Source organism: Triturus cristatus, chromosome 8 (assembly GCF_964204655.1).
Source record: "Triturus cristatus chromosome 8, aTriCri1.1, whole genome shotgun sequence".
Classification (NCBI taxonomy): Eukaryota; Metazoa; Chordata; class Amphibia; order Caudata; family Salamandridae; genus Triturus; species Triturus cristatus.
Window position 1 is genome coordinate 1,179,867,828 of NC_140591.1, and position 27,655 is coordinate 1,179,895,482.

A 27,655-nucleotide genomic window follows, 5' to 3' on the forward strand; every position below is an offset into this window, starting at 1 on the left:
GCCATGAAGCATAGCCTCTTTATCAGCTCTTTTGATTGGCTGGCTTGTATGCTTACACTGCTTGCTTTTCAAGCACTACTTTTGTTCTTTTTGGTTAAGCACTCCACAAGAGTGCCATGTGTCTACCAGTTGTCGTATGTACTTCTCTCTCCACATACTGCTCTTTGCCCCTTGTGCCTCTCTAGCCTACCATGCCTCCCCCATGGTGCGCTCGCTCTCGTGTCATCCCCATGTTGCTTTCTCACCGGTGTACTTCTCCACACAAGTTTCACATTGCTCTCTTGCCAGTTGCTTCTCCTTCCCACCCCTGCGTTGCTGGCCCCTCTGCCCTCCATGTTGCTTGCCCACTTGCACCCTCCTTTTCTGTCATTTGCTGCTTCTCCTCCCAACCCCCTGCGTTGTTTCCCCTAACCCGCACTTCAGAGAAACACATTCTTTTTTTTTCACCTCTCCAACATGGATCAGCAAAGAAAAAGAAAAAAAATAGCAGCCACGTCATTTGTAGGCAGGCGCGTGAAGTGTGCGCCTACAAAATGACACTTCAGGCCAAGCCACAGGTTTTTCTCTTTTAGCGATGCTGTATAGCATGGCTAAAAATCATTGAGAAAGCCTTTGCCAATGCTTAGTATCACTGGAGGGGATGTTCACTAAATATTTCTTACATTAATCCAGACAGTGAACATGTAGATGTTCTGCATGAGCCCCTTGGACTTCGCTCCCTCCACTTCACGTCTGGGCCTCGTATTCGGTTCACTGACTCATTAAATATTACCAGTAGGATTTTACTTGTCGTGCACACCATTTGTTATTCACCTGCAATGTTGGAAAGTTGATTTACTCAAAAGAACGATTAAAGCTGAAATACCAGACGTAGGCTGGTCCTACAAACATCCATGAAACACCCCCCAACACTAACTACCCATCTTCAGTATACAACAGGTCACCACCAAGCTGAAGAAAGAAAACCTCCATTCTCATGGGCATAGTGTGGACATGATACAATCTAGTCAAAGACTCAGACTTGCCAGTATCCTGATTTACTACATTTTGCAGTCTAATTTTAAGTGAAGAAAGAACATGCGGTCAGAAAGCAAATACATATGCCATCCATGTAAATTAAAGACTGTTGCACAGCTATTTTTCAAAAGTACGCAGAGGGTCAAATGAAATCTCTCATCTACTACTTGCACTAAATTATATATTAATCAAACCAATGTCACTGGCCCTTTGATCTTGATGAGAATATATAGCTAGATGTGCTGTCACACTTCTAAGGTACATCACCTTAGCATCTGTTAAACAAACATGATGACAAAAACCTGCAAAAGTATTCACTTTTCAACCTGTGGTTACTGTTGAAAATATAAACAGAAGCTTCATCTCATAGCAAAGATCTTCGCCCCAGTCTGACTTCTATAAACCGTCCTAGTAACCTTCTTACCGATAAATCCTAAACCATTCTTTAACCCATATTTTTCCATCTTGATCAAATTTACTGACCAGGAAAAAGTACTTGTATGTAACAATACTTTTGCAGCTCAAGTCTATTCTATATTCATACGCAGTGCGCCGCCACCGCTATAGAGTGGCTGGACTTGTAAAAGCATCTCTTGAATGCTTTTTGGGTGTTGGTCTGCAAGGAAATCCTTGTGGGACAACATGAAACACATTCTGGATGAAGAAGACACTGTACACTAATAGGTTGTCACTCCTCAAAAGCAAGCATCTCAGTCCAGGCTCTCACATTACTCCTGAATTTTAAAGAAAAGAGGAAATCAGCAAGTCTATCATCAATCCTTCAAGGCCGGGTTGGTTGCACGCGTACCACGGTCATTTTCTGTAATTTTCAAAATCTCCTTGATGAAATCACAAGAATCATACTTTTGGAGAGGCAAGCCAAGTGGAAACAACTTGTAGAATAACCCAGTATCTTTCTTTTTTTATTATAAGATCAGGTCTTCCACCACAATCAAGAACTTAGTATTTAGAAAGGGCTGCGAAAACCCATCATGGCATGGAGTAAGTCACCTCAATGATGGCAAACATTCAAAGGTGGGGAACTTAGTTTGCCCCATTGGGATCAAAGGAAACAAGCCCTCGTGTTTATTTTGTCTTGTGAACAAGTGGATCAAACTCCCTGCAGCATAAATCCTTTGAGTTTCAGTTTAAAATGTAATTGTGGGAAAGGGGATTGCCTGCTTACGCTGTGAAAATGTGTACTCTACTGATAACAAGCACTTTCTGCCAGGCCCAATGAGGCGTGAACATAAAAAAAAGCTCACAAAACCTAGCACTGAGCTTAACCTAAAATTTTCATTTTGCTAGCCATTTTAGCTAAAGACAATTACATATACATAGCAACATGCAAACGCAAGTTAGCACACTCCAACTATAACCTTATCCTTTAAAGAAAAAAAAAGTAAAATAAATTGACAACAAATAATCTAAGAGGAAACCAGGGCTGCTTCATGTTTCAACCAAAGTGGATTCAGGAGTTTCACTACATTGTACATCAGGGGCCGTATTACACATGATCACGGTTTGCGCCCGGCCCACTTTTCAAAAGGTGCACCAGGCGCAAACAGTGATAATGCGCCCCATTATGGTGTATGCGCTGCCCCGGGGGCAGCACATTCATGTGAAAACACGGAGCAGCCGCTCCGTGTTTTCACAGTGCAGGCGACGCCCGCCTGCACTTTCAAAGGGGTTTAGAGATTCCCTTGCAAGAGGTTGCAGTCATTGACTGCACCCGCCTGCAAAGCGATGTATGGGGGGGGTCCATGGGACCCCCTTTACTCCCTGCAGAGGGCTGCTGTCAGGAAGCGCACTGACAGTCCGCCACCTTTTTAAATGACGTACTCGGTTGATAGCGCTGGTGCTTTAAGTGCACCAGTGCAATCGGTAATATAGAAGGGGACGCACACGCAACTGTGTCCCCTTCTATAATACCAAAGTACCATGGGGCGTGCCAAGCGAGCGCGAAAGCCTATTGCGCCCCGGGTCACCATCTGTAATACGGCCCTTGGTGTATGAATTTGCGGACATCTTTTTATATGGTGTTTTCTACTATAGTTTTGCAGTGTAAAACTGCAAACAGGTGTTACTATTAAGCAACTCTGTGGTACTTATTTCATCCCCTTGTGAAGGGCGAGGTCCCGAGTGTAGCCTGTAAACTGGTGTCATAACCGTTACCAGCAGATTTCAGCAGCACATGCTCAGCTCCACTGAGCTATCCTACTGCCTAGTCTGCACGATCCATGAGGCACTCGCGTGAAACAGTCTGATGCTACATACTGGAGCTATATGTAAGCCTAGGCAGGTTGTGTAAAAACCAAAGCAACAAATGGATTCTGACGATTTCCACTGGCACTCAGTCTTTTAGGTAGATTGAGTCAAGTTCAAAAGTAGCTGCAGCACTTTTCAGGTAAAAATGTGTATATAACTGGTCTCTGGTCCAGTAGGTTTTCGAAAGGAAATTCGGCAAATCTCCCCTTTTATAGTACAAGCCAAAAAGCATTCACTCATTTCGAGAGGTCGTCTACTGACTACATTAGCTTCCATGCACAAAATGAAAGTAGGCATTTACTTGCTGCAACCTTATCCTACTGCAGACCTTGAGGTAGCAATGACTTACTTGTGCACTAGCCTACAGTACCAGGAGGAATCAATGACACTGGTGTGTTATTTGTAAGTGCACAGAGGAAACGAGGTCTCGCGTGCGTGCTTTGCTTCAGTACATTGAGGGTCGGCACACTGAATCACAGGTATGCTTTTCATCGTTACTTTGAGGAAGCAATGGCTTAATGGTTGGCTGGCCTTCATTACTCCGAGTAAGCAAAGACTCAATGATGCGCTTTCTAACATTACCTCAAGGAACCATCGCCCACTGGCGTGCTCTCCTACAGTACCACGAGGGATCAAGGACTCCGGGGCTTGCCTTCCTAGAGTACCCGGATGAAACAATAGGACACGGGTTGGATTTCCTTCACGGCCTTCAGAAAGCACTGTCCACTGGCGTGCTTTCCTACAGTACCACGAGGAATCAAGGACTCCGGGGCATGACTTCCTAGAGTACCCTGATGAAACAATAGGACACGGGTTGGATTTCCTTCACTGCCTTCAGAAAGCACTGTCCACTGGCGTGCTTTCCTACAGTACCACGAGGAATCAAGGACTCCGGGGCTTGCCTTCCTAGAGTACCCGGATGAAACAATAGGACACGGGTTGGTTTTCCTTCACTGCCTTCAGAAAGCATTGTCCACTGGCGTGCTTTCCTACAGTACCACGAGGAAGCAATGACTCCGGGGCATGACTTTGTGGAGTACCCTGATGAAACAATAGGACACCAGTTGGATTTCCTTCACTGCCTTCAGAAAGCAAATGTCTCACTGGCGTGCTTTCCTACAGTACCGAGAGGAAGCAATGACTCCGGGGCTTGCCTTCCTAGAGTACCCGGATGAAACAATAGGACACTCGTTGGCTTTCCTTCACTGCCTTCAGAGAGCACTGTCCACTGGCGTGCTTTCCTACAGTACCACGAGGAAGCAATGACTCCGGGGCATGACTTTGTGGAGTACCCTGATGAAACAATAGGACACCAGTTGGTGTTCATTCACTGCCTTCAGAAAGCAAATGTCTCACTGGTGTGCTTTCTTGCAGTACACTGAGAAGGAAACGACTCCCTGGTAGGCGCTACTTCAGTACTGTGAGGTAGCAACAACTCAGTGATGGGCTGTCCTTAAGTGCACTGAGGAACTAACGACTCACTGATTGCTTTGGAGCTTACCTTAAGGAAGCAGCTGCTCATGGGGCTTTATGCGCCCAAGAAACAATGAATCACCAGTGGGCTTTTCTTCAGTACCTCAAAGAAACAATGCCCTTGTTGACTATCTTTCCCACACACCTTGAGAAAACAATGACCAGCTGGTGATCTCTCATACGGTATATTGGGTATGCAATGATTCACATGTCATTTTGCTCAGCATGCCAAGGAAGGAATGACTCATTGATGGGGTGTGCTACTGCAGACCAATCTCTGATTGGTTGGAGTGGCCCAGCCTTACTGACTAAGGGCCCAACCCTGTATTGTTTGTGCTATTGCAGTCCAAGGCAGCAATGGCTCATTAGCATACAATCCTACATTTAGGTAGGAGATACACATTACTCTCTTTCAGCCCTTGAGGACTTACTGAATAGACCAACTCCCTATTAATCCTTCCAGGAATATAATAACTAATTGTCAGAAGCAACTGTGGTCAATTGTACAACAGATGTTAAATCAAATTTATTTATTATGTTTTGGCTCTCAAAGAGGGCCACATAAGCATGTACAAACAAAACAACACAATCATCAGAAATACGAAAATTATAAAACCATAGTATTCAAGCCGTAATAGGTACACTGCAGACCAACAGTCCCACCAGGCCGGGCCGGCACAATCTTCCAGAGAATTTAATAAATAGCTAAAAATCCTTTAAAAAAGTTAAAAACATAAGCACAAAACATTTCATTTGGTGGGCAATAAAGAGCATGAAGAAAATCTTGTAAAGTGACAATGCTAAGGCGAAGACAAATTACTTTAAGCCATCGCTTGCGCAAGCTTCGTAACATAGGACAAATCAAAAGTACATGCATACAGTCCTGATTATTTAATTTACATAGATTGCACAACGGTGAAGTGCCATGCCATTTAGACAACAACACGTTAAGAGGGATTAAGTCATAACGTAATAAAAACCAAAACCTACGAATCCCATGTGGCAGGTTCCACTGGGCATACGGTTGGGGCTGTTTCAACCTATAGGAGGAGACCAGCAGCTCCACATTCCTTTTATCTCCAACTGTTTTTTTGTCGGATTGAAAACAATACTCCCACGAGGCCTCCCTGAGGACCTGCTTTAACTGCGTGGGAGAATAGGAGAAAAGAGCGCTTTCATCCAATCTAAGGATTTTCACAGCCCTTCTAAAATTGGTAACAAGTTTAGAGAACTCCTTAAAATTGCCCAAAAGTTCATTTTTGAGTAAAACTCGCAGGGTTCCCTCTCTTGCTCTGGCTAAGTTGGCTACCCACCTTATTAAGGCGCACAGCCCCTGAGCCCAGGCACTCCTGAGTCCGAAATCCAGCCTACAAGCAGCCAGTGAACAGGCATTATTAAAATTCGAGAGGGATCTTAGGAGTTTTCCCTCAATCTTATGGCAAAAGTCCCAATATTTTATCTCAATTATTTCTATACCGTACAAGATGGTTGCGGGGATTTTAGCTCTAAATACTTCTAGAAGACTAGAAAAATGTCTTTTCCCCGTTGCCAGGTATAGGGACTTTAACCCATTACCTTGGGCAAGAGCTTTGCAGGAGCAATGCTCTATATGAGAATTCTCGCTCATATTGGCTGAGAATATTTTCCCTAAAAACGTATAACAAGTTACGACCTCCAATCTAAGCCCTCCGATGGCCCAACCAAAATTTGTAGAGCGACATTTCTTCCTACCAGCAATACACATCACTTTACTTTTATTAATATTGATCTTCATATGATGCTCCCCAGCAAAGTCCTGAAGAGCCTGAAGCCTATTAGCCAGACCCACGGGAGTTAAATCGAGCAATAACACATCATCGGCATACATCAGACAAGCTATTGGCACCCCTCCTATCAACGGTGCAATCCCCTCACTACGGGACACAGCTGCAGGGAGGTCAGCTGTGTATAGGGAAAACAACAGGGGCGCCAATAAGCAGCCCTGTTTAAGGCCATTCTGAGATGGTATTTTAGCCGACAGCCCCCTTTCGCCCCCCATTAAGACCCTGCACCAGGTCTCAGTGTGCAGAGCCCGTACCAATTCCAGTAGGGGAGTAGGGACACCCATCCTCATCAATTTTCTCCACAGCGTACCCCGATCCACTTTATCGAACGCTGTGGAGAAGTCAATGAAGGCGGCGTATACAACACCCCCTCTAACCTGGACATATTTATCAGTAATAACCTGAAGGGCAGTTAGGTTGTCCAGAGTGCCATGTTCCCTACGGAAGCCAGTCTGTTCCAACGGCAAAATGTTGCGCTCCTCGACCCAATCAGAAAGAGATCTCAGGAGGCATTTCGCAAAGACCTTTCCGATGGAGTCGAGGAGCGCAATCATGCGATAGTTACTGGGACTGTCCCTTACTCCCTTTTTGAAGATAGGGACCAGAATGCTTCCCCTCCACGATGCAGGGACACATTTAGAAAGATGGCATGCCCTAAACAGGGGGTACAAGATTTTACTCCAGGTTGAAGGGTCTTGTTTTAGGACCGTCATCGGAAGCTCATCCGGTCCCATAGCCCCAGAGGATCTCATATTTTTTATAGCCAACTCGATTTCCTTCTCGGAGGGAGAGAAGACCGAGTCATCAGGGGCGACATGCATGAGATTATCCACACCTATGGTCCCAATCCCTGCATATAATTCTCGGATGTGAGAGGACCATAGATCTTCTGATATAGCTATGGGAGTAGGGGAGTGGCGAGTACCACATCCTTTCCCAATTATTGCCCAAAAATCTTTAATGTTGCCATAAGCAGCAGATTCCCTTAATTTAATCCATACTTCATCCTCCCTATCCCTTTTAATTTTTAGCTTGAGTCTGCTTCTCTTTCTTTTTAACCTAGCGATATCTTTCCCACGTTCCAATACCCTTTCGACGTACTGTGCCCGGATTAGTTTGTTTAATTCCCTATTCAGATTACGGAGAGTTAGAGAAACTACCTCTCCTTTTTTCCTAGAGGGAACAGTTTTTTTAGCATTCAATAAAATCTTTGCCATGAATTCCTCAAAACAAACTATTTCATTTCCGTTCCACTCTTCTAATTCCCTAAGGGTATCGGTCAGTAACTCCTGGACCCCATTAATGGCAGCATTATTCCAGAAGCATCTTCCAGATGTCGAATGGAAGGTAGCCTCCCTGCCATTTAGCGACCAGGATGCCATATTCATAGAGTTTAATGAAATTAATAGTGACAATATACTATGGTCGCTCAGGGTCGTGGGTATTATCTTTAAGTCAAGAATCTGGGGAAACAGACTATAGCTGGCGATAGCATAGTCCAAAATTGATGACCCAAAGGGGGATTTATGGGTATGACTTGCGGGGGCGTCGGATGGAAATCTACCATTTAAGATAATGCCATCCCCGATCACTAATTCTTTTAACAAAATCTTCCCCCTTTTATTTGTCTTTAAGTTTTCAGGGAAAAGCGTCTGGGGGATGCAGTATGCTTCCTCCTTAGCTTTATCTCTGAAAAGATTTAGACTAGCGTTTGAAACTTTACAATTCAAATCACCGATAAGCAAAGTTACGGGAAAAGGAGGCGAGTTTTTTATCTTATCCATATACTGGAGAACCCGCTGCAATTTATCATTAAAACATTCCTCAGGCGGAATATACACATTAAAAATTACCATGGAATATTTTATATTGTCATGAAACATAATGTTATTGTGTGGAAGAGTCTACTGGGATCAATATAATGGGAGAATCTCCATTGGAACTTATTTGACAGTAAACAGGCGAGCCCCCCCCTAGCATGCCCTTTCTTAGAGGGTGCAGCCGGAACTTCCAAAACATAAAAATCTTTTAAAGGCGTTAACCTATCTATGCACCATGTTTCCTGAATGCACAGTATATCCGCCTCCAGAGTGGATAAAAAAGTCATTTTCTCCGGGCTGCTATGGAATCCGGCTGCATTCCAGGAAATTATATTTAAGGCTGGGTTAAAGATGGTGGAACAATTTGGGGTTATCCTTATTTTTTGTTGAGAGTGCACTATGTAGCCAATTCCACCGGTTATTATCATCATTGAGTATAGAATTCTCAACTAGTGGAAGAGGCTTCACGTGCGATACTATACGTTTTCCCCTGGATACCCAAATTTTCAGGTCTCTCAGAGGAGAGGTTACCCCGTTTTGTTCACCACCCCTCAAACCCTGCTTATCGAAAAAATTTGGCTTGCCTGGGGTAGAGATAGGTAGTATATCAATACCTAAGCGTTGAAAATTTTCAGCCTGTTCTAGTATCAGATTTGTTATAATGGGGGAATAAAATTTCACCAGAGTACTCAAAACCCGACTGCTACCCAACAAAGTTACCAGTTCAATGTCTCTAGACTGAATGTGATAGAGACATTCAATCTCACTAAAACACTTGAGAAGCCAGGCTCTATTTAATAAGAGGTCAGTATCAAATAATGGGACAAAATCTAATACACGCACATCCGCAGGAGCCTTTGACGTACTTACAGGCCGGGCCGGAGGGCGAGTCATTTCAGAGTCAATTGTTACCACAAAGGGGGGGGCCAAAGGGTTTAAAAACCCAGATGAATTAGGAGTTGGACCTCCACAAGCACTCCGAAAAGGAGAGCCTGGGAGAGTGCCCCCAATTAGTGGTAAATCCTCCAGGGGAGGCAGGCTGCCTTGTTCAATTTCCTCCTCCACCAAAGCTGAAGAGGATAAATTCACACCAATGTCCACTTTTAAAGCAGTAGAAAAGGATTCCCCATTCCTTATTTCATTCTCCCTTGTCTCTGTGCTTTTTTGGAAAATGATCCTCCGTTGCTTCTTCTTTCTATACTTTCGAGTGGGTTTCCTCTTACTAGCTTTGGTACTTTTTTGTTTACCATATGATCTCTTTTCTTTGTTGACCTCAGATTTATCGGCCAAAAGGTCTTTTCCGCCATCCGAGACAAAGATTGGAAATAGTTCCTGAACCGGTTTGGGTCCTGGTAAAACTTCATCCTCCTCCTCTATCTCCAGGACTAAATTCTTGATACAGTTAGAGGCTGCAGTATAAGGTAACTCCTTATGAGGGACCATAGAAGACTCTTCATTTTTCCTAGTTAGTTCGCTTCTAATGGCTTTAAATTTCCTCTCAGATGCAGCTTGTTCAGACTTAGGGGGAGCGACCTTACTCGAATCCGGTACTTTCTGCAGCAATACCTTTAAAATCTGGGTAACTGATTCAAGGATACAGTCCGAGCTGCCTACAAATTTCCCTAGAAGCAGCAAGATTGAAGCAAGGAGTTGTTCCAGCGCGATCATGGACTCGGAGATCGGCTTTTCTCGTGCTTCTGCAGTACAGATATTATCCAGGAGATTGAGGTCGGGGCTCTTGGAAGAGTTTAACAAGTCAGAAATCTCATGACTATTTAGCAACGGGGTGCTACTATACAGCATTAACCCTGATGGGGTGGCTCCCCCCTGAACTTTAAATTGCTCCAGGGATTCCACTTTAGCAGGGCTTACGTAGCGTCCCCAAAGTTCCAAGTCAATGGATAATGCAGACAGGTCATCCCCCGGCCTGTCATTCATTGAAAACTGAGGGGTCGATGGTATGTGCACTGGCTCACTTATATTCATCAACTTCCCATCTGTAGAGTCCCGCAAGGGAGACCCTTCTGCCATAGTTTGGGGGGCCCCCTGCTGGACCTGGGGAGATCGAGGCACAGAGGTAGTTGGTACATATGCTTCCAAGACTTTAGTATCAGGATTATGTAGAGTTGCACATTTAGGCTCTTTTATACCAGATGGGATCCAAAGTTCAGATAACAAACATTGTCTTTTTAAAGGTGGGATGGTTACAGCCTTGTGTCTTGTACGGAAGGTAGTTAAAGTCTGGGCAGGATTTTCTCCCACTACCCTTCCTGAACGTAAAGTTTTAGACATTTTCCACAGTAATTGGTAAGAAATGTGACAATATAAAAAATGAATAAAATCTGGAGTTGAGTCAGTCACCGGCACAGCAGGAAGGGTGCAGTATAGCTATCACAGTGTTTGCATCACATTACCCTACTACTCTAATGGGCACGAATGCAAACAAATACTTACAGTGTAAAGAAAAATAAATATGGAAAATAAGGGACCGGGCCCAGCCCGGCCTACCTCGGTCACTGAGGGCCACAGAGGGCCCGCCCTTTGCCCGGGCTTAGCCCGGCGCTGCCCGCGCGCTGTCCCGCGACGCGGGAGGTATGCTCGAATTTGAAGCGCCTCCGGGCGCGTGAGTAGCGTCGCCTGTGTCCGCCCTCTGAAGCAGGGGAGTCTGGGGAGTGAAGTTTCCTCCACACGGCGGCCGCGTTGTGTCAGCAGAGCGGCGGCGGGAGGGAGAGAAGCCAGCGACACCCAGGGCGACCACGGGGAAGAGCAGGTAAGTTTAGGGAGTCCCCCAAGTTGACCACAGCATCAGCGATTAACACCCGCTCCTCCGGAGGTATGCTCGAATTTGAAGCGCCTCCGGGCGCGTGAGTAGCGTCGCCTGTGTCCGCCCTCTGAAGCAGGGGAGTCTGGGGAGTGAAGTTTCCTCCACACGGCGGCCGCGTTGTGTCAGCAGAGCGGCGGCGGGAGGGAGAGAAGCCAGCGACACCCAGGGCGACCACGGGGAAGAGCAGGTAAGTTTAGGGAGTCCCCCAAGTTGACCACAGCATCAGCGATTAACACCCGCTCCTCCGGAGGTATGCTCGAATTTGAAGCGCCTCCGGGCGCGTGAGTAGCGTCGCCTGTGTCCGCCCTCTGAAGCAGGGGAGTCTGGGGAGTGAAGTTTCCTCCACACGGCGGCCGCGTTGTGTCAGCAGAGCGGCGGCGGGAGGGAGAGAAGCCAGCGACACCCAGGGCGACCACGGGGAAGAGCAGGTAAGTTTAGGGAGTCCCCCAAGTTGACCACAGCATCAATAGTACAGTGGTCAATTGTACTATTTCTACTTTTGTACTACGGACATGATGATCCCGCAGCCTGACACATACACCCCTTCTCAGAAGAGGCCACATCTCATCCTTACTATAGCAGTAACTCTTTGGTGCAAGTGTGCCACCACAACAAGCCACCCAGAAAATGTTATTCAGAGTCTTCTTGACTCAAGAGGACTCTGAATAACATTCTGGATTGGGAAGCATCGTCCACCTCAGGAAATTGTGTATCTATGCGTTTCGCTGCATGGAATAAGCTGCCCCGGATTGATTTTATTTCAGTGTATAGATGAAAGCATATGTTGCATGCAATCGCTGTTCTCGTTTCAGTGTGCTTCCACTGCAATGAGCTCTCGCCCCGCCAGTTATAGAAGAGTATGTACTCGTGCTTCTTTGTCATACCCCCTCGAAAAGAGTCTTGAGCATAATTCTACCCACTTCCATTTTCATCAAGGCACAACCACCGACATATACACCAAGCTGTACTCTCGCGGCACACACCTGTCTGTATCCCCAATGCTGAGAGTGAGTGGAAGGATGACCCATAACTAATTATGCCGCTGCCCAGGGTGGGGAGTCACTTCTAAACTACCCCACTGGAAGAACAACGTAACTTTAATAAAGGAATCGCACTACGGTCATTCAGCTCTTTTAGGGTTCACACCAGCAGCGGCCTGTCATTGGCAGAAGGGGCCCCACCCTCGTGCCCTTTGAGAGGCCTGGAGTGTCTGTCAGGCTGAGCAAGGAACAGTTCAACAGACACTCACCAGTTCAGGGTCAGGCAGCCAAGCATTTTACATGTGCAAAATGCACAGGCAGTTTGACAATCTCAGCCAAGCTTTGCCCGGCTGAAAATATCACAGCCCGAGGGTGTGACGGCAACAGCTCGGCAAAGTCTTTTGAGAGTGTCCCCTCATGACGGGGAAGAACATCACCAATGGACTCAGCCCTCTGCCCTTCAGGCTTAGGCCCAGCAGCACCAAGGGTTGACTTTGTAGCATGAGGCCTTGTCACAGAGTGGGGTGGGGTCAGCAACACTCACTGACCCCCATACTGTGAGGAGGTAAAGAAAGTCCTCCTAATTGGCTGATCCATGATAAGGTCAATCAATAAGTTGAGGTAGTAGGGATCTTCCTGCAGCCCCGTCCTTCTTTGAAGCCTGCAAGAACAACCAAGACCTTTCTCCTTTCCCTCCTGCCACCCGAAGTCACTGCGGTGGCAAGTCCTTGTTAAATGTTGGATGCATGTGTGTATGTATGAATGTTGTGAGGCTGTGAATGCGTGTGTATGTGCTTTTGAATGATCGGTATATGTGCGTGCACTTGTGAATGGATGGGTAAGAGTGTGTGTGGATGAATGGGAGTGCCTTTCTGGGAGGGAGGGAGTGAGTCCACCCCATCAGTACTGCACATTTCAGGATGCCACTGGTTCACACGCCAGAGTGTGCTGCGGTCATGCTACTACAGGCACGCAACAGCCAGAATAAGGTCTGGGTGCACCATCAGATGGTGCTATAGAGAGGAAAAGGCGTTGGAAGGAAAACAAAATTAAAAAAATATGTCAAAACAAAGAGACAGACAACAATGGTCTTTAACAAACATTTTTTTAAGAATCTAATCAGCTGGCATTGAAACCGTACAAGGGGAAGACAACTGTGAAGAGGGAACCACAAAACTTACTTTCATTGTCGGAACTGTCGCTGCTGCTAAGATTCCTGTGGCGTTTCATCGTGACGCATCCTACACAGAAAGAAAAAGAAAGTGTTACACAGACATTGAAATCACTTACCACAAGCCAAGCCCTCCCCCAGCTCAATGCGAAGCATCGCATCTACAGAAGTAAATCAGACGGGGCCGGCCCACTTTATCAACAACTGCAGGTAAAGCTGTTCACACGTCATTTGTTTGACACGGAGGCACGGAAGCCAGCAGCTGCCACAGAGGACGCGCTACATCCAACACCCATCCAACCACACCCTCCTGAAGAGCATTTAGAAAGGGTCAGCTCTTCACAGCCTCGTACAAATGCTGAATTACAGCCCCACCCCCCCATCCCACGGTTTGCTACATGTGAACAACAAGTATCTCGATATACATAGCAAGGACTGAGACAAGAAAGCGTAGGACTAGAATTAATGAAGATATTAACGAATAGTATTGGTAAGTAATCGAGCATCAAGAATAAGTGGAAGTGGGGTTTATTCATCCAATGGAGACATCTGTCATGGAAGGTATAAGCAGCAATGCTACACATGTTTATGGCCCGAAGGAGCAAACGCAACACCCCAGAGGACACCCACGGCGAGTGTGTGCTGCGAACACACCACGCCCCTTAAACCATGTGCTACAATATTGCACGAATGCAGATCTGAGCAGGAAGTTGACAGACAAGATGAGACAAAGGCTGCACCACAGACAACCCAATGGCAATTAAGACAAGAACAGAACTCTCATACCCACACAGAGGTGTGGCCTGTTCCAGTAGACAAAAAGACCTGGGGCCGTATCATCATGATGGGCTGCGCGGACTGTTGCAGAGTTGGGCGCTTGTTTTTATGTGCCTTCAGGGTGTAAAGTGAATTCATTTTAACCAGATATTTCTGGGACAGCATTATTTTAAACCGCGCAGCTCAGAAACGACCCTGCTCACTTTTTCCTAGCTGTACTGTCTGAAAGTAAAGCACTAACACAAAGGAACATCGGGTTAAATGAATTCGCTTCAGACGCTGCAGGCGGGAAAAACAGGCCTGGCTCTGCGTCAGCAAAGCCCACGATAAGGCCCGCGGGCATGAAAGCAAAGAACAAGAAAGTTAACGTTCAGGACCCTCCTACTACCGGAAACGGAAACGCCGTGGGTGTTGAGAGAAGAAAGAATGATGACAAATAAGCAGGACAGACTTCTACGGGTGGCGGCTGGCAGAAAGGGATATTGAAATCTTGTGGGAGCGGCAGAGAGCTCTGCGTTGTGAGATATGACTAAGCAATTTCACACGCACAACATGAACACAGCGTACAGCAGCGTGAGAATTAACCAACAGAAACGCTTGGAGTCTAAAGCACACAACGAAGCTATTTTTAGAAAGAGTTTGAAGTCTGTAAAGCAAGACCTAGCTTTCCATTTTCGTTAATAAGTGATCTAGTGCCCGTGAAGTGTGCTTCAAGTCAACATGGGTAGCGCTACCTAGAGGCACGCGGCAAACGTTTTTCAATTTCTGCAGCTTGTCCACTTTCCTGAGAGCAGCCAAGAAGTTAAACACACAGGAAAATACTTAGCGAGCAGAAGTACCATTAAGTTGAGAATTCGTTTGGAGGCTTAAAGCTCTGCCGCCACAATTTTCAAAACAATGTGGCTTTCTGGGTAGCAATTCCGAGAGCCTGGTAACAAGTCAACAGCTGAAGTTAAAGTTCAGTTCCCATTTAATGTTCACAATTTAGCAGTGTGAAATATTCGAACGCGCACAGCCACAAAAACTACCTATGCCCGAGGCTGTCCCAGGAAGTGGTCCCGGATATGGGGGACATGGAACCACTACAGAGGCAATATTTGTACCCCACCATTACAATTAGCCCTTGATGACGTGCATTCTCCTTGATTTATTTCAAAAGGTACAACGTGCCATATAGTTAAAACTGAATATACCGGACTAAAATGTGTATATTATTGTAATGTGCCTTTTCTACTTGGAGTCGATGACTGTTAATAAAAATATATTTTTTAAAACAACAAAAAAAAACTACCTACTGAGTGTGGGGTGAATATGTTCAAATGTGAATTAGATTTGATACCAAGAAAAGAAAACTACACAAATAAAAATTGGTTTTCAGGAAGTCGATGTTGGTCATTCACCAGGTCAGTTGCACTGTCCACATTGCATGAAGACTGCCTTCGGGAAGCATGCATGACTTTCAGCCCATCGGTAAAGATCAGCCAGATCTGCTCAAGCTGGGGAACAGGATCCCTCAGCTGACTGACCCGTTTCTTTGCCCAAACACCATCTTTCTTGACCGCTGGATAGATTAGGAAGAACTATAGGTAAGCCAGGAGGAACCCCCTTCCTCTGAAAAGAGCAAAATGATCAAACTTCTTTGCCGAGATTGATCTAGCAAAATAGCCCAATTAATCCTATCTACTACCATTAGTTATCAGCATCAGAGTCAAGATAAGAAAGAAGGGAGGCAACTGATCGCAGGATATTTCTGGATGACATCGCAACCGTAGCTGTTTTAAAATCAACTCAGCGACCTGAACCTAATTTTTCAAGTCTCGAGATCTGGGATGCTTAAGGGGTAGCAAGTGTCTTGGCCCATGAAATTACAAGCAAGGCCTGCCATCAGTGAAATGACATCAGAGAGAAGGGTCCGTAGGCTCCAGATCAAGAGGGAGACGAAAACCAATTCACTCGGTCCAGTTGGGATCCGTAGCGGTATTGGATAGATTCAATAGAGTGATTCCGGCGTGGGCCAAATGAATTAGTAGTATATCTTTCAGAGACTTCTCTAGTGAAGAAAACAGCACGTTGGCGAGAGCTCACCAGTCCAGCAGTATGCGAACCACAAATGTCATGTGCTTGCCAAACACTCTTGAATCAGACTCCGAAGAACAAGTAGTAGAAACCTACGTCTAGAAAGCCAGAAATCTCTGATGCAACCTAGTACTTGAAAGTATGCATCCTGGAGATCCAGAGAAGTCATGAATTTCCCCAGGAAAAAGGATACCCTTTGAAGGAATGAAGTATTGCAGGCAGTCCATTTTGAGAAGAACCATGGTGAATCCACAACTAAACTTCTGAATTAGAACACACTGGAAAACACTGGATACCTTTTCCAAGAGACTTATGGTGGGATATACACAGCTCCCCGGAAGAGATACTATAGGAACAGAATCCTTCCAGTCCCACGCATGCTCTGCTACTGGAAAGTCTAACTGCTAAAGAGTTGTAAACAACTACTCTATATAAATTTAAATGCACTCCCAATCACCTGTTGGCACATCTTTCCAGCATCCGGTGGCTCGTTCAAACTAGAATCATGTAAAAGACAGCTTCAAGTTAAAGATGACCCCTAGTTGGGGAACACTCAGATGTCCTGATTCTGCTGGACCTTTCAGCAGATTTTGCTACAGGTTACTGGGTTCTTGGAGGAGCCGAAGGGCTTCAGTCATGATGCTATGCTAGTTTGTGTCCTTTGCTGATCAGCTACAATCCACAAGGGCAGGTGTTTCTGCAAAAACACTGAACACTGCCATCGTTTGACATCATGCACAATTCCATTGTGCCTTCACTCCTTTCTTGAACTTGCACAAAAGGGCACCGGGATAAATTCTCAGCTCACTGAGCGTCCGTGTTCATCAGTATACAGAGGACACTCAGTTCTACCTACATATGTCAATGTTGGAAGAGTTCATTAGTTGGTGTTCAGCCATGGAGTCTTTAACAGCCTTAAGACAGCCACCTGCCTCAAATCAAAACCCCAGTCTAAAGTTGCTAGGATTCATATTTAAGATCTATACAGTTCTTTAGAAGCTATGGCTGCAGGAACTTTCAGTAAAGCGTATGCTCACTGTTCACCCGATCTTCTTTGCTTTATTTTGGACTCCAAGCAGAACATGAAAACTTATATTAAATCTATTCCAACGTCTGCTATGCTGCAGTTAAGTCTACTAAAGTGAATTAAGCAGTCCATTTCTGCTCATAATCTGAAGAATGAAGTGGGGACTGTGGCACTATCTTGGCCTGAAAGTGAGCGCATTATCGGGTGGGATTCTTAACCATCAGAAACACAGAGGGAGCACCAAGGATAAATCATGCGACTTCCATCCTATGCTCACTTTAGTGGCTCCTTCAGATAAGTCAGTCTCTCTCAAATAGAATGTCTCTCTTAGAAAGTGACCTTCAACCAACCTCGATACCCGCCATCTCAGCATTTAGTCACAGGGATAGACTGGTCCTCTTTTGTTCAAGCTGTACTAAGACTGGAAGATGAACCTTTATTCCTATACGACCAGGTGGCTCAGACCCCTCCGTGGATCCAATTGACATGGACATTTTATCTATACAATTGCCATATACGTCACGGTGCTTTGTCATCAATGGTGCATCATGTATTCATGCTTTGTTTAGAGTTTGTTTTATTTTTCGAAAATAAAATAAAACATCATTCATAAAAAAAAAAAGTCTGGAAGATGAAATGTCCATCCACAGAAAACCCATTCCCTCATTTATTCCTGGTAAAGAAAATTACTTTTGAAATTCCCTATAAAAAATATTTGTAATGTACCAAATGAATGACATTTTAGGGAAAGGCTGGCAGTATCAGTTATTTTAATACAGCGTAGATTTGAGTTTATGAATTGCTTCGTTACTGAACCTCAAATTCTTAACTATTCTCTCCTAAAGCGTTTCAAGGGTTCTAGGCTGATTCAAAATTAACTAACATGGAAAGTAAATAAAATAAAGAGGGACAGCTCATGTGCATTATGCTCTTCCTCCTGGATGGCATTTATGTCTTTTCAGTGCATGTGCCTTTTGCCACCACCTCACCCAACAGGCATTGTGCAAGGACCTTATAAATGGCAATGGGTTGCCTAGGCCCTGTGCTCGCAATCGTAGAACTACAGCTACACGGAGTTCTTGCTGTAGAATGCTCAGAGGAAGCGCCCTCAGTTTGATGCTGTCCCTTTTTAGACGACAAACTTGAGTTCCAAAGTAGAATCCAAATGGCAGGGCAGAAGGACAACAGATAATGAAAAAGGTCCCCTATCAACCTTAAATAAAGTCACTGAGTCATCACTGTACAGAGCTGTGGTTTGTAATCTCATCCTTAAAAAAAAAAAAATAAAGAGTCAGCTCTATACAATATTCACAATAAGTGCCCATATCTCTCAATGAACCCAGGCAGCAAGCCCCGCAGTGTTTCAGGAAGTTCTTATAGTTGCATAACCTGCGCCTAGTGTCTAGGTAGGTCAAGAACCACTGAAGTGCATACACAACTTGTCAGATAAAAGACGTTTCTGTGATGGTTTTGGTTTATGGCTTCTGCTGGGAAAGAGAGTGAGAGCGCCTATTCTGTCTGGGAGGATGTAAAAAATGTGGACAACGGGGTTTATGTCTATGGAACTTGGACTCATCTCAAAAAAGGGCCTAAAAGAATGATGAAGGGCAATTATGTAAAGAATGGTCTTTTAATGCTTTTCGAGGCAAATCTATTGCATATGCAGAAAGCATTGGCAAAACCCATAGGTCTGGCTTGGGCAATGTTGCCACGTTTTATTTATTTTTAGTGAAAAAATACAAAATAAAAAATAAAAGAGAGATCAGGGGCCCAAACACCACCTCATAGCACTTCTTTTCACCTGTGAGCAGGCAAAATGTTAATCTTCACATTGAAGGCAGCCAAAGGATAAAGTGGGCTGACCCACTGCCCTAAGCTGTGGGCTCTATTGGGTGGAAGCAAAATGTTAACAGCACTTTAACAGACAATGCAGGCAGAGAGCTGACCAAAAGCCCCTCCATGTATCTATGTATATATACATGTTATTACGTTTTGAAAACAAGAGGCTGGTGAAACAGCTGGAGTGTTCTTAAGGCTAGACGTAACAAACATTGGCAAAACCAATTTGTGTGATATTGGCTGCCATCCTTTCGGCTTAGTCAATGCCGGCTTTGTTTTTTTTAAAGCTATGTTGGGGCAGCTGCTGATCTATCGCCAATATTAAAATAATAATAATTGAATAAAAGCAAACTTTTTTTTATCTCAGAAATCACATATTGCCATACTAGTCTTTGGCACTGAAGTGAGCAACTTTGTGTGCGCATGTGCTCTTGTGAAAGAGCAATGTCTTCACTTACTGTTAAGTTAGCCAGTGGCTGAAGATAGCAGACCCACAGCCCCACGCTGTATAAACAGAAAAAAATGTGAACGACAGAGTAATGAATGAAGAGGGCTTCCCCAACCTCTGAACTACGAAGAGATTTGTAAAAAAAATAATAATAATTCTGCTCGCTGGTTAACAACGGGTCACACGTGAGTTTTTTTTTTTTTGTTAAGAGTCTTGTACTATTAGCTGTTATTGATTGCCAGACAACAGATTGATGTCACTCGCTTTCCAAAAGCAGACTCTTCTGTACGTCATATTCACTCACTGAGGAGAAAATGGATACCGCAAGAGGACTGGAAAAACAATTTTTCTGTCGAAATTATAAGCAAAATGTGTAAAAGCTACAACCAATAATATTTATGAGAACCCCTTTTATATACCCTCGTTTAAAAAAAGGAAATAGAAAAAAAAAATGCTTCTTTTTGACTCGTGTGCATTCACAATGACTAAAGGCGAAGCACGTCCGTTTTAGGGGAGCAGACCTGAAACGCTGGCTGGCTGGTGGTCGCTTGCCAAGTGCTCTCAGCTCCTGGCGTGGCACGGGCGGGAAGAGCGGCGCTGGCCCGAGGCCACGCGCTGATCGGCAGCAGCACCTGTCAGGGCCAGTCAGTAACCAGAGACGAGAGGGGAATCAACCAGAAGCAGACTTCCGGTCGTGTTTACACCCAAGCCCAGCAAAATTACAGTCCAATTCACCCTTTTCTTTAGAGACCGTAGAGTAATGGCTAGAGAGGAACAGGTGCACAGGCGCTGGCGAGCATAACCCGCTGGATGACGCAAAGGCACAGCGCCTCCTCGAGACCGATTCCTGTCAGAGGGCCGTGCATATACAGCAAAGAGACCATAAGCAGGAATACAATCTGGTCTTGACTGCATGTTACGGGAATGCTTGTGTGATTGTCACAGTTGTGCATTGTGGAAGGTTGAACCTGTTAAATCGCATGCAGAAAACGGCGATCCGAATGAGACGGAATAGCAGCGTGTCCCTTAATAGCAGCGCCAAGACAGCTTACAGTTCCAACAACGGGTTTGCTATTTTTAGCGTGCTGAAACAGAGCTACAGGCGAAGCAGAGACACGCCTGTTAATCCTCATTGGCACTCAAGTCCTGATTCACAAAACAACTATTCACCCAAAGACCAACAGCTGCGTTTGGAATACATTTTGGATTTTTGGGAAATATCAAAAAATTACAAGAGTACTACAGTGAGCCTGCAGCATTCCACGAGGCTTCCCCTCTCCAGCATTACACGATACTTAGAATGTACGGGGTGTACCTTTACATATCAATAAATGTTTAACACAACTAGTAATACTGCACTTGCTAAAGCCGCTCCCCCATTACTCAGAAAAGATTTTTCCTATGGAGAAACTCCTTCCCCTTGCACATTTTGGGGTGGTACTTCCCAAAGCCAATCATGGAGAAGGGTCTTCTAATTTTTTTCATAGAAGTAAATCCCTGACCGGATCTACGATATGAATGGCCATAACAAACTATTTGTGAAAACCCACAAAATCATGTCTCGTGTGAAATATACTGGACTAACTTTACACGGTAGTAAATTAATGTAAGAATGTATATTCGTATTTTGTGAATGTCAAATGTTCATATACACTTGTAGTCCATGCAATTTGCGCATGTAGGTGTGCAGACTGCTTTGTGGATCAGGCCCAATTCAATTTAGAAATGCAAGTACAAAAATGAATTTCAAACTTTCCGACAAATGTGCGCAGGAGTTAAAAGTTTCAGACGCTAAAAAGGACACATTGCTGTCCCAAGCCCCCATAGCAGCTGTTGTCTGCCGTGTACTACTTCATTTTCAAAGCCTGCATGCTAACCAATGCTCTGTTTTCTGGCAGAGGCACACACCACAATCCCAGGCCCAAGACCTGATTTGCAGGAAGTGTTTCAACACCTGCCATCACCACCACAACAGCACTGTCTGCAACTCTACCAACTGCCCTGGAATGAAACCAGAACATTAACATTCTGCCAACTATGAACAACTGATCTGGCTTCAAACTAAAACACAATTCTACAGAATAGATGAAAAATTGTTGCGGTAAAGTTTTTATGCAATAACTGTTTAAGTTAAATATTATGTTGCTTATTTGTGTAGCGTCTTTTGCCACTCTAAGGCCCAATCAATGTGGGCAGGCAGAAACAAGGAACCAGTAGGAAGAAAAAGGTCAGGTCAGGCCAGGACAAAGGCGAATGGAGTGGTAGTCCCCAAAGTGCTGGTTGTCATCGAGAGAAGTGATAGGACGTTAAAGTACATTCGGTGTCGATGGCCCTAGGCATTTTGTCAGCAGATTGGAGTAGCAGAAAGGTGAGAGTTGCTGGCGAGTTTGGGGTGGCAGGACACGCCGAGGATGGCAGTAGGGAAAGAAGGTTCAAGAGAACTGAAGCCCGGGGCAGACTGGCATGGGTGACCAAAAAAAATCGGTACCTATCAAACTTGCAAATCATGGTACACAGGTTAACCGATAGAGGGAGTGTTGCCACCGCCCACACTCGACAATGTCTACGTCTATGTTCCAATCATTTGTACAGGTCTCTCCCAACTGGATACTCTTATGTGTGGTTTAACAGCTGAAATAAAGGCGAAGGAAGAATTTGGGGCGATTGTTACCTTTTGGTATGTGCTTGGGCTTCTGGGAGAAATAAGGCTCCAGAGTGAAGGAGAAGCCCTCTCCAGGATGCCGACGGCCTCTCTCCATTGCTCACCTAGTCTACTGCGACCTTGATAGTGGCTTTCGGAGCTCATGTCCTCACCCAATGTTGCCAGGCGGACAGTGATGAAAATGTGCTCTGGCCCAGCCAGGGCCTTGTGAAGGTTGGGACTCGCATGCAAGGTTTTAGAAGAATGAAACGGCAGGAAATAGAACTCTGCACATTTTGTTGCAGGATTTCCAGGTCCGATGCAAAAACAAAGACAAGTATAATCTGTGACTCCTGAAAAGATTCATGCTAGCGCTATTTTGCAAGAGCCCAGCTTTGTGAAGCACCAAAATACATTAAAAAAAACCTGCATTGCCATGATAGGTTTTGCAAAGTGAATGTATGCATAGTTTAAATGATTTATAAATTCCTGCTTTCTTGTATAGCATGCCTCTGCTCGCCGCATGTTGCGATATATTTTACAGGCCTGCCAACTCACAAGGTGCTGCCATGTGACACAGTTTCCCTCCTTATCACACTGCCAAGAGGCAAATTCCCATGGTGACCTGGAAACTCTTTCACCAAATAGATTTCAAGATGAGGTCTGAATGCTCTGCACAGCAGGGCTTCATTTAAAACCTCCCTAGTAAATAAAAGCTCAAGACTTGAAATAAAGTGATTGTGGCGGCAAGAAGATTGTAGGCCTGAAGAATTAGGCAACATAATTGTAATTATTTTATTAAATCACAACCTGAAATGAAATTATATGCCCTTGTAATTCTAGTTATTAAGCAAAAACAGTAGTAATTGCAGATATTGTGGACAATATGCCATCCAGAATGCCAATTCTTGTATCAATATTTTGTGGCGGATCTATCCGCTAACATACTTGGCACGCTTATATTGATCTCTAAATGAGGACTGATTTGGCCGCACTAGAATTACATTTGTGACCTATTTCTTACAAAGGTCTCAGGAGCCAAACTGTTAAGAGCGATGGCTATATCTTCATTTATGACCAAGCAATATAGAGACCTTTTTTAGGTCTTCACCCGTATTACTTCGTCCTAATGCAGAGTTGGCTGCAATGGATTTATCAGTGCACTATCAGAACCACTCCTCCCTAAATCACCTAGCTGCACGTCAGAAAGCATAGGCCCATCCTCTTCTGCGCCCAAGCAGGACCCAGAAGCAACATACAAAACGAAGCGCGGACGGTCATCTATCTCAAATGGTAAACTATGCAACAGGTCGTACAGTTCTACCTGCCCAATTGTGCTGAAATCGATTTTTCAAATGGGTTGACTTGTCCATATACCCACAAAAATCACATGTATATATTTCTACGGGGCACCATGTAAGATTCTCACTTAAGGGCTAGGCTTCGAGAAAGGGTGCACACGAGTACTTCAAGAAGCACGCCATTAGATCACACCCAGCGTATGCGCTCTACCACCAGGTGACTGTGTTTATTAAAACTCTCCGAATCCGGTTTGTTTTTTCACATTTGTGTGCGCTTACGGTCTCTCAGGAAGCGTGATGCAAATAGCATTAATATGCTGCCTTACATCAGTAAGGCCTAAAACCAACTCCAGGATTAGGAGATTTGTAGAAGCAGATAACTTGGTTCATATTTGCCTGCTTCGTTGAATCAGCTCATCCTGCAGTTAAATCTACAGTTTCAGGAATTGCCTCTAAAAAAAACTAAAACGTATTTGCGCTCGTTAACATTAAAATGGGCGATCGACGACCTAGTAAATGGAGTGAAAAAAAATGGCAAGAGAGAATTATACCTAATCACAGGAACAGTCTACAAGACGGTGAGAAAATACTATGTAATTTGCAATAACGGATTCCTGGACAATTTATTTGTAGGAAATGCAGAGAGGACCTTTAGACCGCATAAAAATAAGCAAAACGCAGGTACCGAAAGCGCTGTTGAAGGACACAGTGGGTCTCTACAGGCAATAAACAAAATAAAACCTGGTGGCTACCAGCAAATAGGCAGAAAAAAAGCATCAAGTATTCGAATAATAGTAGAAATAAAGAGATCATGCTAATTAGTGGATATAGTACATTACCAGCATTTGCATGGAGTACTTTTATCACTTTGCAGCGCTTTTCAAATTTGGGCGTCCTCTACACAAAGCTCTGAAATTTCCACTTATCAGGCGTATGTGGTTGTATTTAGTCATTGGAGCACGGTTTGTTAAATGTCTAATTGAGTATTGGTTCATACTGTTCAATAAGTGTAAAAAGTCTGAGCCCGAAAAAGATCTTTGTGTTGTTTTATGTGTAGTTATGAGTGTGTAGAAGGAGGTTGCCTACCTGGCGCACCACAAGGAGTGGTGCCAGGAGGTTTACGCAGGTGTGGAATAGCAGGAGGGTCTTCATACACGCATCATACTTAATAGTCTGAAGCAGTCAATGGCCATAGAGCCAACTGCTTGCAAGACCATGATCGTAAAAGAAATAGTTTCACATCACATGCAGATATCTTCAAAAGTAACTCATACTTGCAACAAGGAAGACATTGCACGACAGAAAATTTTCAAACTGTCTTTACTGTGAGTGAAAACGCATTTAAAAAGAAAAAGTACAATTTCTGCATATAAAGGGGGCATATATTTTCACTGTAAGTAGAAGCAAACATTTATAACACAACACAAGTATTTTTGACTCATCCAAGTCATGCTAAGAATAAGAAGGATGGAATTAAAAATATATCTTAATGTAGCACTGCTGAGAACTTCAAAGCACATAAAAACTAACTACACAGCAGCACCAGCAAGCCACCTCTTAAAAGCGTTAACACAATAGCTGGGTGACCAACAGGAAGACACCCACAGCTGGATAGCACGTCACTTCACGTGCACCGGGCCTACGTTTCATGAATTATAAACGCGCATTTAAGCTTTATTTAACCTCCTATAGGACCACGCAAACGCCGCAGAGGGCAACAAACGCACAGAAATGCACAGATCTGAAAAACAGCCGGATGCTGAGATTCAGTCAGCAGACTCGGATACAACGAACCACAATCCCAAATGTGTTACCGTTTTAGTACAACGGTCAGTGACACGTGATTTGCTAAACACCACAAAGGAAGTGGATTCTAGTCTAAAGCAGAAACATTTCCGGAATATTCAAGGCCGCGATCATCACAAGAGCACTGCGCACTAAACTGCCGAGGATTGGAATTGCAAATTATCTTAGGGATCCAACATTATTTCAATTCTTTTTAAAATATAAAGACTACATCTTATTTCCACATGAACCACAGGCAGACATTCGTCCTAAACAAAAATATCGCGCACTAGGAAGTAAATGCCATTTTGACACAGACCACAAGGTGTGAGTAAACACCGCCACCAACACTTCGGAGCCATTAAGTACAACGGATGGCCTTGGTTGATGAAATGCGTCATGCTTCATTAGAAGTGTTCTGGAGACTCAAGCTTCCCCGAGAGGGTACATTCTCCAGAGTGCGGCTTCCATTAGAAATACAAAAGGTCGGAGGGTTAAGGCAACATCTGCAGAACCTTTTTTGTGGCTTTCAGATCACCATACCGTAGCTCAATGGGAGCAAGGAGCATTTTTTGGGGCAAACGACAGTTGCCCTATCCAACTTAAAGTCACTTGAGAGCTATGCAGTGTCAAAGTAGAGTTTGGCAGTGAAAATCAATTAAGCGAAAAAAAACTTCCTAACACGCCCACTTGGAGAAATTGTAATTTTAACATTCAAGTTTTATATTACAGACAGCATTATAAGAACAGGCACCCTATCCGGGACAAGCATCATCCATAAGTTCGAAGACCTACGACATGCATTGAGTAGGTCGATCACAGTAGAGGTCTTAATACTAAATGATGTAACATAGGTCCAAAAAACTATCAACAACTCTGGTTACTCCCCCGCCCCACCCCAAGAAGGGAACCACCTATCATATCACTATTAAGTCTGAACTTCGCATCTATCTTCTCCCCTAGCCCAAGACATCAGGTCGTCCCTATAGCTCGGGCACTCCCAACCCGCAGGACCCATGTTAGTTATATTCAGTCAAAAAGACAAAAGGCCCTCCTTCAAGCCGGGAACAGCGTGATCGGGAGGCTGCTATACAGTACTTCACATACTGGCCTCAATTTGGCTTCGAAGGAAAGAAGCAAAGATGTGAGCCATTCATGTTGCTAGTTAATCGATCCACTGGCAGGATGGTCCACATTCTAATGCACCTCTGAGAGCTCAGTGGAGTCTTTTTTCTTCCAATTAAAGCTATGGTTAATTTTGCAGCCCCCAGACGCTGCAGAACCATATGCCCCTCACACTTAGTCATTGCCTTAAGACTGTCCAGCTCCAAGCCCAAGAGATCACAGCATTTCACACACCCTCCCAAAAGGTGCAAGTTTTGGGACAGTGGCACCAAATGCATAATGCATCTCCCAGGGCATCACATCCCCTCCGACATTTGTGATTTGCATTGGGGAACATTCAGTGAAGACTCAGGTGGGTGTGATACCATCCTTGCCATAATTGATAATGGATCTCCATGGCCATTACAGCTATAGAAGGGAGTGTATATCCTCTCTCCGGCACCACACCACTGTTTGCTGAAAATTTGCTTGCCCAAGATTCACTCACTCCACATTATAACTCCAAAGTTATGATTTCTCAGGCATGATTAATAGCGGATAAAGGTTAGAAATGCAGCTTGTAGAACCAATCAGCTTGGGAAAAAGCATCTACTATTTAGTTGCTGCCTGTTGCATGTGGAGGGGAGTAATCCAATGCCTTATCTGTGCATATGCAGTCGCTCATTTTCAGTGAGTTGGAATTCAACCTAGTATTGCTCAAAGGTTTTGGGTAAATTACTGTGGTACATGCTAAAAACAACAACAAAAAATGTGGAATGCCTCACTCCCATTATTAAAATGAGTGTGCCTCTAAAGCTGGAGTGAATTCACCATTAAAGTGAATAGGAGTGTAAAGTGAGGGTTAAGTGGTCAGCCAAAAGTTTCCACAAATCTATCCCACACCATAAAGGTGGTACGAACTGTAGTGCTCAAGTAGGCTTTTGGGGGTGGAAGGATCAATATTTATTTTCGATTTACAAGGAATCCCAGAGGGGCCTACGTACTATTGTGTGGTCCATATGAATCCAGTTCACTTTAGATTCCAACTTTGACCATTCTATAGCCATTCTCGATTGGGCTGCTGCATAATAGTGGACGATGCTGCATACTAGTGGGAGATACTAGGAAGAGCAAGACCACCATCACTTTGGGCTAGAGTATGACGTTTCTGGGATAAACTAGGTTTCTTAAAATTTCTCCACAGAAACTGTGAGAGGTGCTTTAGTTTATATTTTAAATAGGGTCTGTCAATCCATATCGGGAGAGCCTGAAATTAATATA

At 44.4% G+C, this 27,655-nt stretch overlaps 1 protein-coding gene across 2 annotated transcripts in view; it reads right to left on the minus strand.

The window, feature by feature from the left end:
• Positions 1 to 27,655, minus strand: part of JADE3 (jade family PHD finger 3) — a 195,724-nt gene that overhangs the window by 86,369 nt on the left and 81,700 nt on the right. For both annotated transcript variants that reach the window (XM_085622853.1, XM_085622854.1), the window contains exon 2: positions 13,387 to 13,446. In XM_085622853.1, coding sequence (XP_085478979.1) covers positions 13,387 to 13,435 — 49 coding nt within the window. In that variant the 5' untranslated portion in view covers positions 13,436 to 13,446. The remainder of the gene's footprint in view (positions 1 to 13,386; positions 13,447 to 27,655) is intronic.